Source organism: Pseudopipra pipra, chromosome 2 (genome assembly GCF_036250125.1).
Source record: "Pseudopipra pipra isolate bDixPip1 chromosome 2, bDixPip1.hap1, whole genome shotgun sequence".
NCBI classification, from domain to species: Eukaryota; Metazoa; Chordata; class Aves; order Passeriformes; family Pipridae; genus Pseudopipra; species Pseudopipra pipra.
Window position 1 is genome coordinate 65,716,876 of NC_087550.1, and position 16,737 is coordinate 65,733,612.

Below are 16,737 nucleotides of genomic sequence, written 5' to 3' on the forward strand. Positions count from 1 at the left end.
TTACTAACGAAAGTTTGTTAAAGAATAATCCGATTTCTATAGATTACCAATGAGACTGACTTCTCACACACAGAGAAATTTTTAAAGCTAAAAAGCTCGCAGTCCCATCACAACACTTAGATCTGAAAATTCTTGCACTGCCTTTTCTGGCTTGTATTTTTATTGTTCAACACAATGAGCAAACTGAAACATATATTGTAAAAGTTGGTACTTGTCTAAGAAATTCTGGGAAAAAATTGCTCTAATTATAGGTATCAGAGATTTATAGTCAATCTTTGACTGACCTTTTTATAGATAACTGAGCTCACTGTTCTTTTTCAGTTAATTCAGGTCCTGAAGAGCCCATCTGCCTGTTCACAGCAAGATCAGCTATGCAGGTAGACCAGGTTGCCGAGGGCTTTGTCCACTCAGGACAACAGGTAGGCAAGAAAGGGGAGGTAAGAAACTGAGAGCTTTTGTCCCAAGAAGGTACCTGGGGTTGCATGTGCAGGAAAGCGCCTTTCCAAAGGAATGGATTTATTTTCCCTCAGTATCAGAAGGGAAAGAAGAGTCATTGCAAACATTTCTGCCATAGCTCATCTCCCAAAAGAGCCTTGCAGCAGCATAGTTATTCCCTCTTCCTCTTGTGGGGCTGTGAGAGTAGGATCAACTGATTTCAAAGCTTAATTTAGTGAATAAACAATGCTGAGAGAACTAAAATGTATTGTCTAGTATTGTTCTGTCAGTATTACAGAACAAACCATGGCCTCTGTGTTCTCACAGCTGCACTGGGCAGGGCACATCTCCAGGATGAAGGACCACCGCCTCCCTAAGATCTTGCTTTATGGTGAACTTGCCACCGGCTGCCGCAAGAGAGGAGCCCCAAAGAGAAGATAAAAGGACTCCCTGAAACAACATCTCAGCCTTGGCCACATTGATCAACATAACTGGTCTACTCTGACCTCCAGTCGGGAGGTCTGGAGACACACCATCTATAACGCTGAGAATGCTTTTGAGAACGCACGCAGGATCACCCTTGAGGAGAAAAGACAATGCAGAAAGAATCGTGCCTTGCAGAATATACCACCTAAGGAGTCTTTCTGCTGTGCCTTTTGCAACCGGATGTGCCTGTCTCGTATTGGCCTTTTTAGCCACCAGCTTGTAACAAATGTGGGTAGAGCCCTCCCCAAATCTTCATTCACAAAGTCTACCCATGATGACAAAACAAACCAATTTTGAAGACCCAAGGCAGAAAAGCCATGGTGAAAGGGATGAAGAATGGAGGGACCTTAAGAAGACATCTATATATAAGAACTCAAATGCAGTTATCAACAAACTTGAATTGTCTTTCTGGAGTCAGCTAAAGTCAAGTGCTGATTCATCTAGTGGTGGATTTCCACTGCAGAGCCCTTTCTGTAATAAAGCACACTAGCCTTTAGGAGCATGGGGTACACAGACTCTAATCTGTTCCTCTCATCTGTTATACCATATAAGGTTCTTGACTCAAACAAAAGAAAATCATGTTTCCTACTGAGGTCTAAAAGGGGGATGCTGCTATCAGAAAAAGGAGCTTGGGACACTGAGTTATGGGCAGACAACAACACTTGCTCAGTCGAACAACAGAATTCAGTTTGCTGGGATGACAAGGGCCTAAGGGCAACTGACAAGACTGCAGAAGTTGCGTGAAGTCCTACGAGGACTACAGGGAATCAAGGCTGGATTTAGAGACTGACAGAACATGGAGTTTTGAGAGCAAATAAGAATCAAAAAGAAAGAATAAATAGCCTGTTTCTATAGGGAACCAGAAAGACTCCACAGGTGGCCGTGAGGGACCTGTGCCACTTAACACATTCAGAAACCATCTGGGCAAATGGGTAAACAACAAGGCGGCAACATTCTATAATATCAAATTTCTAGTGCTGAGAGGCCAGTAGTATAGAAAATGGTGAGATCTTGCAGACAAGACAGTACAACACTAGAAGGGCTTGCAGAAAAGGAAATGCAGAATGCCTGTTCTCTCCAACGCCTTCCCCTCATAATGCAAACACAGCAAAGCAAAGGTAGAGGCAAAACTGGGTCCACAGTATTCATGCATTTGAAATGACCCAGCCTGAAATCCTGTACTGGGTCTTGTTCTCAGTTAACAGTTTCCTGAGAAACAGAATACAAAAACTCATATATGAAAAAATGGAAAGCTTAATGAAAGCACAGAAGGAATGGGGGGAAATGACTTTCAGTATTCCTTGTTGCCATTTCCCGTTCTGATGGAGAAAGCACTGTTTGGCAGCAAGAGCTGTCAATGACATTTAGCCAGTTAACTACAAGATTACTCACTGCATTATTTCTTGGATAGCATCTGTCTTCAAATGCTCTGCATGTGTACGAGGAATGGTAATAAGGGATCTTAAAAAGATGGCTTTTTAAATGACATATGCTGCACAAATAAGAAAATAAGACGATGGGCAAATTAAAAAATAGATGGAACAAATTGTAAGGTGATTAGATGTGTTGGTACACTCCCTCGTCGCCTGCCCTCAGGCCTGCTCTACAATCTCAGGAGTTCCTGACAAGCCTTGACCAAACCAGCTGGGCAGTGAAGCACCCTTTACAGTACCAGTTGGACAGTGAAGTGCCCCTGACCATACCAGGAGCCCTTGAACGGAAAAGGTGGAAACGACACTGACAATAACAGGAACCATTAACTGCCTGACCAAGGTAGGGAACAAAGCTAGTCATCCATTGACAGTCTTGGAATATTCCCTACCTGAATGGTAGCCCAAGTGGAACACTACCATTCTTGCTGGACTTTTGGAAACAATTTCCAAATGTTTTCGAAACTTCAGCAATTACCAACCTGAGGATGGAAACTTTGAGGATGACTAAAGACAATCAATTTGCGACCCTATAAACAGTGGTCCTAAATGAGGCCCTCTGAGCTCTCCTGGACTGCAGTGGGCTGTACCAGCACCTCCCTCTGAGTGGGACACACCCCAGAACTTGTGAACCCTCAAGTCTGCAATATAGAAAACACTGTCACTGATGACAAGGGCTAGGCTGATACTCCACCCCTCACATGCCTTCCTCTAGGTGCAACCCATGCCTGTTGAGGAATGTTAAGGGATTTGAGGAGAGTATTTCACTGAACCTGAAGGGAATTTTTAATAGGTACCTTTACACATTTAGATATAGCTGTATACCTCTCTTTGCTTGTGTGCATCTGTGTGAATTTATCATGACATGAATGTTGCTATTATGAATCTATAATTGTCACTGCTTTTAATTGTAGTAAATCCTATTTAATCACTTTTTAATTGTTAAATCAGTTAATAATTAAGTGCTGCTAAACCCTTTTGCACCCTTATCTTTTGTGTTTATATCCCTTGCACCTTCATCTTTGAATCCCCAGTTTCTGTGTAAATTATTCTACGTTGATTCCAATTCAATTTTCCTCTGTATGTTTCATCTACATAATAAGCAATAGAGTGAACCTTGCCATCAAACTCTGTTAAAGTTGCACTTTCACAAATTCAAATTAAAACCTGCTTTTTGCCAATACCTTTGACGGTCGTTCTTTAAGTGGGTTACACTCAAGAATGGACAAGATGGACAAGCAACAAGAGGGACTACCAGCCCTGAGGACTGATTTTCCATTTTTTTCACTGGAAAAGTCATTGGGTTCCCAGATCAGTTTCAAACCTCCAGCTTTGCTATTTCAAAGTCTTCAGGCTTTTCCACATGGATTGTAGAGAGCACAGAGAACACAAAGACAACTGGATAGAAATGAAGAAAATATGAGTTGGTATAGGAAAGTCTAAGATTTCCAAAAGAATGAGTAACTGAGGAAGGCAGTTTTCATAATGAAATCCACTCTGGTCATTTAAGAGGGAAAAGGCTATATAGAAGTTAATGTTTCAAATTATCTCAGCCTGATGCTCAGAATTCCTTGGAAAGGAAGATGGTGGTGAGGAAGTTCACCTAGTACAATCAGTAGCTAAATGACCAGGAAAGCACATCCAGTGCTCCCAACTTAATCACTGAACTCAGAATAAAAGTCACCTATTCTGAGCAAGTATAGCAAAATTCAGAAATGTATTACAGTATTTGAATGCCCATCACCAATCTTTCCTATCTCAAAACCATCATCACAAATCCTACAATCTTTGCAGAAGGATAAGGACATGGATAGAATCTCCCAAAAATCTGCATATTTTTAATAGAATTATAAAGAAAGTAATTGTTTTGATTGACACTGATGTTTTATACCTCTAGTTTTAATGATCTTAGATTTACTACTGTCATGTAGGTGATTTTTAGCTAGTTAGCTCCAGTGACAAACTATCTGCAGTGAAAAGACTAATTTTCAGTAAAATACATATGACTAATATATGCCAAGTCAAGCAGAAGATGGTAGAATGACCATAATAGACTTAGAACAGATAACACTAAGCATTCACAAGACCATAACTATAATAATGTCTGTCATTGTGTGAAAGTTGACCATACGTTCATCATTTATTCCAGCTGCACACACTAAGGAATATATATTAATTAGTCTCTGATAAGGGGACAAAGAGGGCATAAAGAGACAATATGTTTAGAGCATTCACAAAATCACCCATGATCTAAGATGCCTAGTTCCTCTTTTGAGAAGAAAGCCCATTTCCAGATCCAACACTGAGATGCCTTTGGCCAGATTCTCCAGCCCAGACATATCCCAACGTGGAGGCAGCTCTGGAAGAAGGTCATACACCCTCCAGGAGACCGAACATAACACAGGTTATTGCTGAGGTCTGAGAAAATGTTTCTGCCTTGGATACCAGGCATTTTGGGGAGTCTTCAGGCACATCAGGGCTATGCATTACACTCTTGAGAGGTTAGATCTCCTCATTCCAGCCCAAAGTGAAGTAAAAAGGCACTCAAAACATGAACCCTGGTGGTACAGGCTAAGAACACAGCTCAAGTGCCAATCTTTCATTTTCTACAGCCAAACAGTGAATAGCTGAGAGTAAAGTGATAATTTTTTCCACATAACAATAATCTTTCTAGAGGAATGGACCAGAAAATGTGACATTGGGATTATTAAATAAGCCTTATTAAGGAGGTCTTATGAAATTTCTGCAGCTACTCAAGTCACCGTTTCTCTGCAGTGAATGCCTGTGGGACTTTCTGGCATTTGGCACACTGGCAAAGAGCTGTTCCCAAAGCAACACAACGTGAGCCAACAGAAGACCTGATCAGATGGGCACTGAGAAGTAACAGATTGTACAGTCAACTAAGAGTTGGCATCATGCTCACCAAGCTAGACCATGGCAAAAGAACATGTTAATGTGTAGGTCCTTCAAAGGGGCTGAGGATGTTGCTGGGCAGAGAGAGGTAGCCTGTCTAATCCAAGGGAAACATGACAGAGTTTAGACACACAAGAACTTCCTGCAGATTGCCACTCTGGTGGTGAGCCAGAGCTCCACAATGTTGCTCTGAGCATCAGATGAAGCTGAGATGAAATGAGATTTAATTTATGCCTGTATTTTGCCATGTTCAACTCTTTAATCACGTTAAAATACAGAAAGTTACAGACTTAAGCTGAAATAAAAAAAATTATAATTAATACTTTCAAAACAAAGCCCAGCTAACAGTTTAGCACTCTCACATTCCCAGTGTTCTTCAGTTCACAACAAAATTGACCCAAAAGTGGCTTTCACAATGACAATCATGTTCTGACAACTTTTACAGTTACTGGGCAATGTGAAGAAGATGGTGTTACGACCCGCCCCAGGAAAAGGGGAGAGGGGGGTAACTCAGGTTTTTATCAATAATTCCTTTGGGGTGGATTAAAGCGAAATGACACTAAATAATCGGTGTATGAAAACATATATTGATAAGATTTATTTTAACAATTTTGAATCAGTAGGTAAGTTAACATTTTTGGGTGCTGTCATACCACAGTGTGACACAGAGATAACCTTTTGAGGGGGGGGAAGAAAATGCATAGGGGAGAGAAAGGCAGGATAAGAGCAAGGGAGAGTAAGAGAAAGAAAAGCTGAGAGAGGACAGATGTCTATAGTCACCGCCCACGGGGTCCAGCGATGCTTCCATGTCTGTCAGTTGAAGCGGTGAAGTGATCTGCTGGGGGTGAAGGAGGGAAGCCCCCATACTCCAAGAAATTATGGGTTATTATATCCATGGTTAGTGTCACGGGCCGTGCCTCGAGCCTCCAACATCTCCTGGGTCTGTGCTGAGTTTTTGTGTCTGGCCTGGTTCCCGCCCTTTTCCCGACAGGCGGGGGGGGGATGGGCTCCCATGGGCCATCAGAGGTACAGTGTAACAGTCAAAAGCCTGCAAGCTCGGCTCTTCCCGCCTTTTCGGGGCTTGACATCTTCTGCGCTGGAGGAGGGGGGATGGGCCCACTTGCCCATCAAAAAGTCAAAGCCTGCAAAAGTCTCCTAGAATGCATAAATCATCAAACACTTCAGTCTCTGACAGATGGCATACAGTGCAGAAGTTTAGAAAAATTTAGGTTAAAAGGTAGCCCAACTGCATGCTCAAAGGTGAGCTAACTTCAAAGCTGGATCAAATGCAGCTGCAGAACTGCTGTACCATACATCTATTAAGCGCCTGGACGAGTTGAGGAAGAACTGCCACCTGCTCCTGGACCAGGATGGGATCCTGATTACCTTTTCTCTGGTGTTCAGGAACATGGGCTCCTAACAAACCAATAAAGTAGCTTCTCAATTGCTGAAATTAGGTGTCCAACTTGTTTATGCCCACAGCTGAAAAACACTGATCTCATCAGAGGTTTTTATTCTATGTACTGAGAACCTCTGAGAGACTCTGGGCACCATCACCAATTATGACTCACAACATTTTGGCTATGCTGTGAGACACAGAAGGGCTACAAAGAATACAGTGCTAAAATCAAAACAGTGTCAGCACCAGGACAGAGTACCTGGGTAGTCCTCCAGGAAGCACTTCACTCTGTCCAGAGCTACCTGGAGCTCACAGCGTTTAAACTTTCTTGAAGTCACTCCTTTTTAGGACAAGTCAGCACTGCAAGGTTAACAAAGCCATTGAAAGGTAGTCTTAGGTGTGTTTTTTTCCCCTAGGACTGGCTGCTGGATCACAGGGTAGAACATTCACTTATTGCTGTGAGCAAATAAATTATGACTCAGCTGGAAGTTCTAGAAAGGCCTGGAAGTAACATGCTACAAGTCAGGTAAGTGCTGTACCCAGGGACAGTATGTGCCATGTATAGTGGAGATGTGCCTAGGAGAGCTTGGAAATACTTAAGAGTATGGATGCCCTTAGAAGGCATCTCATGTGATCCTGGGACTAGTTTATTTTAGCCACATCCTTCGACTCTCCTGTTCATGTTGTGGGAAGATAAAATATTTTTTCCCCAGTTCTTATTCTTTTAGGAATACAAATAATAAATTAACCGTTTTTCTAACATGATGATGTTTCAATCCTTTATCATACAGACATTTTATCAAGCAATAGTGATGTTTGTTAATCTGTAACAACATATGTGTTGTTACAAATCCAACAACAACATTATTTAACTTTGCTTGCAGACAGATCTGATCATTGTTAGACAACTATCTGCCAAAAACAATACAGGCATTATTTAACCTCTCTGGAGGGAGAGGTCACAGTAAATTTCTTCTCAAGTTGCTTCCAATCCCTTAGCTATTTACTATATAAATCAAACAAATTTTCAATATGTACATGAACATATCAAATCTGCTGAGCAGTTCTGCTTTATCTATTTTGTCTGATTTTACAGAAAATTGAACATTCTGGAAAAACAAACAAACCAACCCCCAAAACCAGGCAGTCTTTTTTTTTTCACTTTACAAACAGCAGGCTTTTAATTAAATTTTAAAATTAGCTTTTATCACTTCAAATTGATGGCATAATGTTTACATAATGATCTGATGAACCATCCAGCAGCTCTAGCAAGTTGCCCAGAAGCAGATGCTAAAACACAATAATTTATTACAGAGAAAAGAGGCTTAAATGTTCCCAGTATCATTCTATAGCATAATTCCTGTGTACCTCAAACAAGAATTATGAAAATACAGAGCATTAAGACTGAGTAAACTTTACAATCACTGAACTTATACTAAGCATAGCTGCCCCAGCCATGTGCCCACCGTACCTTTCCCAGGTTATCCCTCTCTGACCCTGAATTGCTATCACACCACCCATAAGGCAACGTTTCCTGCAAAAAGGGACCTGGGGGTCCTGGTCGATGGCACATTGAATATGAGTCAGCAGTGCCCTGGCAGCCAGGAGGGCCAACCGTGTCCTGGGAGGCATCAGCCAGTCGAGCAAGGGGATTGTCTGGCTCCTCTCTGCACTGGTGCAGCCTCACTTCGAGTCCTGCATGCAGTCTTGGGTGCTACAACGTAAGAAAGGCATTAAGCTTTTAGGGAGTGTCCAAAGGAGGGACAAGAAGATGGTAAAGGGCCTTGAGGGGAAGCGATATGAGGAGAAGCTGAGGTCACTTGCTCTCTTCAGCCTGGAAGTGGAGACAGAGGGGAGACCTCATCCTACCCTACAACTTCCTTGTGAGGGGAAGAGGAGGGACTTCTCTCAGGTGACTAGTGACAGGATCCAAAGGGATGGCATAAAGCTGTGTCATAGGAGGTTTAGGTTGGATTTTACAGTAAGGTTCTTTACCCAGAGGGTGGTCAGGCACTGAACAGGCTCCCTAGGGAGGTGGTCGTGGCACCAAGCCTGAGAGAGTTCAGTAAGTGTCTGGACAATGTTCTCAGACACATGGTGTGATTTTTGGGGTTGTCCTGTGCAGGGCCAGGAACTTGACTTGATGATCCCAGTGGGTTCCTTCCAGCTCAGGATAGTCTGAATCCTCCCTGCTCTCAAAAGAAACCAGTTTCCACGACGTGCTGCTAGCCGGGAGTCACACACCAAAAACTTTCCAATATCCTTACAGCACCCTTGAGACACACGGAAACCTATTCTGACCTTCATAACGGAATTAATCCTTCGCCTCGAAGAACTCTCCCAGCTCTCTTTTTACCACTGAACCCTCCGGACTTCCGCCCCGCAAACAGCGCCGCCGCTCTCTCTCTCCCCGCCCTGCCCGCCCGCTCTCCATGGCGCCGCTCCCGCCCCTTCCGGAGTGGCTCGGAAGCGGGGGGGTGGATGGTCGGGCGGGCGGCGGGGCCGATGTGCCGGGGGCTCCGCGGGACAGGCCGACAGGTAGCTGCGCTTGGCGGAGCGCGGGGGTCCCCCGGGTATGGCACTCCCCCGACCGCGCCGGGGAGGGGGCGGCGGGAGGTGTCGGGACTGGGACCCCTCCTGCGCCCTCGGCTTAGGCCGGCCCGGCCCTTCCTGGTCGGCTGCTGCCCTCGGTCGCTCTCCGCCCCGGCAGACGCTTGCCGTGAGTCAGTGTTAAACTAACATCGCAGAACAGTGCTGGAAGACACCGCTAGTGGAGGTGTTGGCTGGGAATAACACCTGCTCGAAAGCAAAACAAAAGAACTGATGGAGTGTGCTAAGCGCTCTGATTGTCATTAAATATTTTAGCCTTCTGTGCATCTGAGGATATGATATGTGGGATGTCTAGGCAGACTGCTGCAATAGAGAAGAGTACTTGGCTCTGTAAGCTTACTTACATGCTCATTGCTATTTAATGTAACTAGTGCAAAATGATTATAAAGAGGAGTAGTAGTCATTAGAAGGAGAACCTCTACACTAGCAGTGTATGGAACTCTTTTGTTTCTACGTTTGGAGGAAAGGATACTATGCAAATGACATTTCAGTACAATTAGCTACGAAAAATCTTATATTGAAATAAAATACTCATTTAGTTTCTGGGTGATATTTTTTCTCGGTTTTTTTTTTTCAGTACCCCAAGTGTGACCATAAAATATGATTCTTTGCCTGCTGCACCAAACTCCCTGAGTACTTCTTTTGTAGTTTGGTCACGTAGCCTCAACTACAATGGTAAGTTACGATTTGGATAATATATTTTCAGATCCTTTTGCTCTAGCCTGCTAGCTGTCTGGCTGATGAGGAGAATACCATCAATGTTTCACATCTTCTTTAAAAAAATTATTTTGCATGTCACTTTTGGGCTCTGACATTCCTTTTCAGGGGTATGTTCATTCCTTCATAGCTTGTGAATGCTTCTAAACACTTAGTCACTGACCAGTGCATCATAGGAATTGTCATATGAAGCTAGTGGTGGGTTTTCAGTCACAATTGATGGACAGTTGGGTGCATATAAATCCTGCTTCCACATAGTATTCTGTTCACTAGTCCTAATATTGCTTTGGATTGTTACCTAATGTTAAGCAGTCAGGAAACTGAATATCTGAAATCATGCAGTTATCCACTAGACTTAAATAGAAAGCATGAGTATTAGACATTTTCATTAAGACACCTAGACACTTGAAAATTTACATGTTCTGTAGTGGTGGATTCTAAGAAGTAATAAATAGCATATTAAGTAGATGGCTTTTTTCGTGAACAGGTAAGAAATTTTGTGTTAGGTGTGTTGTAGATGAATGGTAAAATGCCTGAGTGGTTTAGTTGTATATTTCTTTGTCGTTACTTTGTTGTTGTGTAATGTTTTTCTTCCTTGAATTCTATTATAACAAAATATGAAATATTCCCTATCTGTGAAATAACTGGTGCTACCTTGGATTGGACATGGCTCACGCACCTTCTGTTTCTTGACGTTCAAGTAAAGGTATTTGCTTTCACGAACAGCTCATAGGGATGGTTTAAACTGAGGAAATAACACAAATATGTATGTGGGAAGAGATATCTATTACAAATGTTTTTAAGCTTTACTGAATAATAGAGCTTGTTACAATATGTTTCTAAGGGCATTATCCACCTGTCCCTGAAATTATTGCATTGCTTCTCTGGACTTTCGTGGGGCTGGATCAAGTCCCAAGCATTCTCCTACAAGACTTTAGTTCTTAGTACTGTTCTCTCTCTCCTCCCTGCCCCGAATCAGTTTCATTGTCTGGTGCTATGGTGGTTTGGGCTAGGCCTTCCTTGGTGACCAGTTTGTAACCAAGGAAGGGTCCAGATGTACCCAGTATTCCCTACGATTTTTACGTAAACCGGACTATAAGAAGAAAGGAGGAGAGGCCTTCGCTCTCTTTCCTTCCGGCAGCTTGGAGGTGCAGGTTCCCTGCTGTTGAGTCTGCTGTGTTGGGGAGCGAGGCCTGGTAAGGTCTTGCCGACCTTGGGAGACAGAGGTTGCCGGTGATCTTTCCGGAGCGACTCTCGCTTGTCCCAAGAAGAGTAGTGAGATATTTCTTTGCTAACTCTTTTAGTTGTTTAGATATTGGGCCACTAATCGGGAGATATATATATATATATTTTATTTTATTTTGATTTTGTTCCTTTTCCCTTCCCCCTTCCCTTTCCCTTGTGAAATTGTATATATTTCAATTGTATATACTGTAACATAAGTGTAAATATATTTATATATATATTTATATATGTCACTTTAGCTGTTTCTCTCTCGTTTCGCGTTTTCTTAGTTTTTTTTTCTCCCTCTTCTCCCTGAGGTTTGGGGGGGGGACACTTCTTGTGGTAAGGTTTGGAGACTTGGCAGGGAGCCAGCTTCAAACCATATCAGGTGCATTTAGCAGCTGCATGTTATTCCTGTACAAAGGATGCAAAGGAGGCATCAGAGCTTAAGTGAGTGCCAGAGGAGGAAAGTTAGGCGCCAAGGAAGACTTTCTTTTTTTGTTTATTCCGGATTGAAATACTTGTTAAATTTTTGTCCAAGAACTCATTATTCTTTTTGATCTTCTTGAAATACAGGAATATTGGCTGCAGGTATACTGAAGTGAAAGACATTTCAGAGGAGCTAAATTCATTAAAGTAAATGGTATTGAGTATACTACGCAATGGGATATAGAGTAGCTTTTCCAGATTTTGCTGTGTTTTGGTAGAGTTGTCCAGACTTAGCCTACTTTAGAGGATATCTGGAGTGGAAGCTGTTTTTTTTTTCCTTAGCCACCTAACAGTATGTCATAAGAAACTCTTCTCAAATTGTATTGTGTGCAGAAGTAACATTCTTAACAAAAGATCTTAATTTCCATTTTATGTATTAATACTTGGGCACCAGTATCTAGAAGTTAAAATGTTTTCTTCCTAGACAACTGTTGAGGGACACTTTGGCTTAGGCTTTCTGTTGCGTCGGTGACCACCTTAACAAAGGAGAACAGGTTATCTACTTGTCATCGCTAAGTGTTTCGGTTAATATTTGTTACTGCTTTTATTAGGTGTAATTTCTATTCCTATTTTTAATTTCAATTGCCTTTCATTGTTCTAAGGCTACATAATTTAGCCAAACCTTGTGATAAAGTTACATGAGATTTCAGCTGTTTAGTATGTGCTAAAGAATGTTTGAGCACATCTTCTAATTATAAGTCCATATGTGGTGTTTTTATGCATGAGGATGTTTAAACAAGTCACGTAATTTGAAAAACCCCTTTGTGATTCTTGCAGCAACAAGCTTTAGAACAGGCATTGGATCGTGCTGAGGTAAGAAGCAGCTAAATTACTTGCTTGTACATAATATATTCATCTCACAGTTATAAAAATACAAGTGATATTTTTATTTCGTCTGAAAAGCAGTGGAGAAGCATGTTATGTAAATATAGGTATGTGTATAAATAATCACCCATACATGTAACACTGAGTTTACAAAATTCTCGCTACAATTGTTGTCATATATTTGTCTCTTACCCATTGTACTACAGACATCAAGTATGATGGTGATAGACTATGCAGGACTTCAGTTTTCCATTTGTAAACTAGCATCTATGTGCTGTGAAATAGGCAGAGCTCTACAAGACAGTTGGCAGAAATATATGGTAAAATCCTGTTTGTTTTTAAGGGTAGCCCAGTTAGAACAAAGAGGCAAGTGTCTTCACATTCATGTTCTTTCATGCTGACACATGACACGTTACCTTGAACCATTCCTGTAATGGGAAATGTTTCTGTGGGCGATCCTCTCTTCACTGAAATTCTGAACTTGAATTGTTAATCAAAATACTTCAGACAAAGAACAGTGATTAGGAAAAACTTTATTAGAATATAAATCATATTTAATGTAGGATGATATCTCTCTTATTCTTTTTTAATAGGAATATTTAATGAACGTGAATTGTATTTATAATGCACAGCTCTATAGAGAAAACAAATGTAAATGCAAAAGACAAGGGGAAAAGTAAACTTCCTGAAATTAGTTTTGTTGAGGAGTACTTGATTGTAGATGTTGTTGAGCCAGTATGCATAAATTTGGTCATCTCTTAGCAAAGTACAGTAGTGTTAATTACTGCTGTAATTAAAAAACATGAATGCAGAATCAAGACTTTGTGTGCAACTAATGCCATAGCCATGAAATGCTACTTTTGACAACTAAACTGAGCTGTGTTCTTGTTGATGACTATAACATAGACCAAATTGTGTTCAGTACACTTTTGGAACAGTCATGTAGCATAGCTGCTAATTACTTTCTGTATATGTGGAACACTGTCTGGTAATGGTCTAAAGTTGTGTGGTAGATAGAATTAAATATCTTTATAATGTATGTTATTTTTTGGTTTACTTTTCTCTTGTAGTATATCATTGAAAGTGCCCGTCAGAGACCTCCCAAAAGAAAATATTTATCCAGTGGAAGGTATTAAGAGTTTCAGTATTCAGTTTTTAAATAGCATTTCTTTTGATTTAATTTTGGTTACATGTTAAGCTTTTTTAATTGCAGAAAATCTGTGTTTCAAAAACTCTATGATTTATATACAGAAGAATGTGAAAAAGAGCCCGAAATAAAGGTAAGTGGAAATTGCTGAGAAGCTTTTAATTGCTGTCTAAACAGGCAAGTTCAGAAAATGCATTTTTTATTTCAATTAATTTCTTTGTTAAAAGAAGAATAAACTCTTCCAACTGTAGTAGCTACCTAAGGCTAAGGCTGAAGGAGAAACAATTATTATGAGTTTTGTGGACTAAACTGTGTAATTTAATAGCATCATCTTAGTCCAGTTTGAAATAAAAACAAGGTAATGGGAAGGCCAATGACTACCTGGTAACCCTAAATGTGTTTTTAGAGGTTAAAAAGTAGAATGCTTGCTGAGGATTGTATTTAGTGTACTCTTGAGATGCTTTTCTTTATATGGAAAGAGAGAATTTCAAAAGAATGGTCTGGAATGGACAGATCTATCTAACAGGTTTATTAGAGAGCAGTACTATTAAAGTAACTGAATGATATAATATGAACAGTAAGGCCTAGACTGGCTTGAGTGACCTGTTCATTCTGTCTTAATCCTGTGTCACAGAAGTCAGTTGAGGTCAAGTTCAGGGCCGATGTCAATGCCACGTGCATTGTTGTCAGTATCACTGTTTCAGAATCAATTGCTTCGAATGACTGCCGTAGGAAAAAATAATTTTTGGATAATTTTTGACTCTATGCTTTGCTGTAAAGTCAGATTTATTTTTCTAACAGCTTGTAAGCTCAGAAGTTTGTGAAATTTTTTCATAACGTTAGCAAAGAAGCTCAAGCAGACTTAGCAATGCTAAATAAGGTGTAAAAAGGCACAAGTTACTTGGCTAAACCATGAATGTCAAATGGAACAAGAAGAACAAGCTGTGGAATCTGCTGCATTGCTGCTTCCAAGGAAATAAAAACAAATGAGAAGCTAAATGGACGTGAGATATTAGTTATTGAGCACCTGTAATTCCTTTCAGTGATTCTGATATGGTTGATTGTATTTAGCATATGATCTTGATTCAAATCACAGATGTGAGGTTTTAAGCAAATTATAGACTTGAAAAACATCAGTAGTGAGTGAGTAGTAAAATGTTTGAGCAGCAGGGAGAAGATCAGCCTTGCTAGACTGGAATCTAGGAAAACCTCTGGGATTTTAATGCAATAGGTCTTGCTAAACTAGAAGGCACTGGGCAAACTTACCCAACTATAATAAAATTGAAGTAGTGAAACGAATTATAACATCAGAGTAGGTGAAAGGGATTGTTGCTGATCTAGATTTGAATAAAAAATTAAGTTCTTTATTGAGGAGTTGGAAGCTTATGATAGGCAAGTTTGTACGTAGAGCCCTTATTCACTGAACTAAGATGTGGATAGTTAATACTTACCTTGGTCTTATGTTAGGGATTGTGACAACTGAAAATGAGAAGCTCAAAGATAGAGGTACAAAGGTTGAAAGATAATGCTACTGTGAAACTTCATCCACAAGCATAGGATTGTGTATTTGTTTCTTAATTGGCAAAGTAAAACTGAACTGAGTTCTAACTAGAATTTGATCAATGACTTGGATGTAGCTTAAAGGTTTTAGTGTACAGAACTGTCAAAGTTTGTATTCCAGTATTGCACCGTTTTGATGGTACAAGTTGTAATTAGATTGTCCACTCAGAAGCAATTTTTAAATTAACACTGAATATTGTTTTTCAGTCTTAACTTTCTCCCTAATTAATTATTCTTCCTCTATTACTCCAGTCTGCCCAGCTTCATTGCTGGAGTTCTGGCTGAAGAATGTTTTGCTTAACATGCTGCATCTCCAGCGTCCTGTATGAGAAATGGCTTTCATGACCAGTCTCTTACCTCTGTTGTGGCTATGACATACTTTCCCTCATTGTCCCCCACTCCTCCAGTTCTTTTCTCATTAATTTTGAAAGAATTTAGGTGCTACTTTGTCTGTTTCTTAGTTTCCACTATTTCTGTACTGTAAAAGCCAGTGAGATGTATTCGCCATCATTCATGATGCATGGGGAAGAGTTAACTTTAGGCAATGACTCTAAAACTACATAGCAGGAAATTGAAAATACTTTTTTCCCTTTTCTCTTCCTTTAATTATATTGCTGTGGGATTTGGAGGTTTTGTTTTCAGTGCTTTTCTCTAAGTTTGTTCCCCAATAAGTTATGATCCTGCTTTCCCTCTTTTCAATATCTATGGAAAGATGAATTTGTTCAAAAAAAGATAGCCCACTACTACTTAGTTGGGTGTGTGTGAAATGAGTTGTTTGGCAGGGTTAGTAGAGAGCTCAGGTTAACTCCCAATTAATGGCTCCACTCAGGGCTGGTATTCAGAGATGAAATCTGGCCTCCAGCCAGAAAGTATTAAATTATCTGAGTTTTAGAATTCATTCTCTTAAGTTCTAAGGGGGCTTTAAATGTTTCAGTTGGTAGGATATACATGAGGTCTCTAACACATAGCAGGTAATTTTAAAAATCTGTTATACATGGGAAAAATCATTCTTATAGTTAAATAAGGGAATAGTGTCTGCAGCTGCTGGATCAGATTTCAGCAAATACAGACAAGAAAATGCAATTAAAGCTTCCAAATGCTGTAATTAAGTATTTTAATCCTGGAGAGAAATATCTGCTTCTGTTAGGAATATTTGAAAGTACTAAATATTTTGTTGTTTTTATCAAACAATGTGTAGAGGATAAATGATGTTCATAGAAATTATACAAATAAATAGGGCCACTGTAGATTTATAACATCGTAGCATAGCATCATTAACTCTGTTGTCTGTGAACTTCCAGTTCTAGGGTTTGTAATTTAAATGAGTGGGGTTTTTTAAAAAAATCAGTGTATATTAGTATGTGTGATAATACATAATATATTTACTCTGCTGAATACAGTACAATTAAATTTAACTGGACTTGTTTAGATGTATACTTTGTTGTTAATCTAAATACTAGTCATATTCTAGCAATTGTTTTTATTTCTACTAATTATTTCAT

At 40.2% G+C, this 16,737-nt stretch overlaps 1 protein-coding gene and 1 long non-coding RNA gene across 17 annotated transcripts in view; one reads left to right on the plus strand and one right to left on the minus strand.

Annotated features, from left to right (window-relative positions):
• Positions 1-7,294: 7,294 nt before the first annotated feature.
• LOC135409814 (uncharacterized) lies at positions 7,295-9,070 on the minus strand. Its single transcript, XR_010428370.1, has 2 exons — positions 8,965-9,070; positions 7,295-8,377 (listed from the first exon to the last, which is right to left on the minus strand). It is a non-coding gene; the product is annotated as an uncharacterized LOC135409814 (long non-coding RNA).
• The window catches only part of SUPT20H (SPT20 homolog, SAGA complex component), a 32,377-nt gene continuing 24,707 nt past the window's right edge, over positions 9,068-16,737 (plus strand). For all 16 annotated transcript variants that reach the window (XR_010428367.1, XR_010428368.1, XM_064645834.1 and 13 more), the window contains exons 1-5: positions 9,068-9,201; positions 9,851-9,948; positions 12,481-12,516; positions 13,599-13,657; positions 13,742-13,808. Coding sequence is in view for 14 of the 16 variants with exons in the window: in XM_064645834.1 (XP_064501904.1) it covers positions 9,946-9,948; positions 12,481-12,516; positions 13,599-13,657; positions 13,742-13,808 (165 nt within the window). In the remaining 2 variants the exon portion in view is untranslated. The remainder of the gene's footprint in view (positions 9,202-9,850; positions 9,949-12,480; positions 12,517-13,598; positions 13,658-13,741; positions 13,809-16,737) is intronic.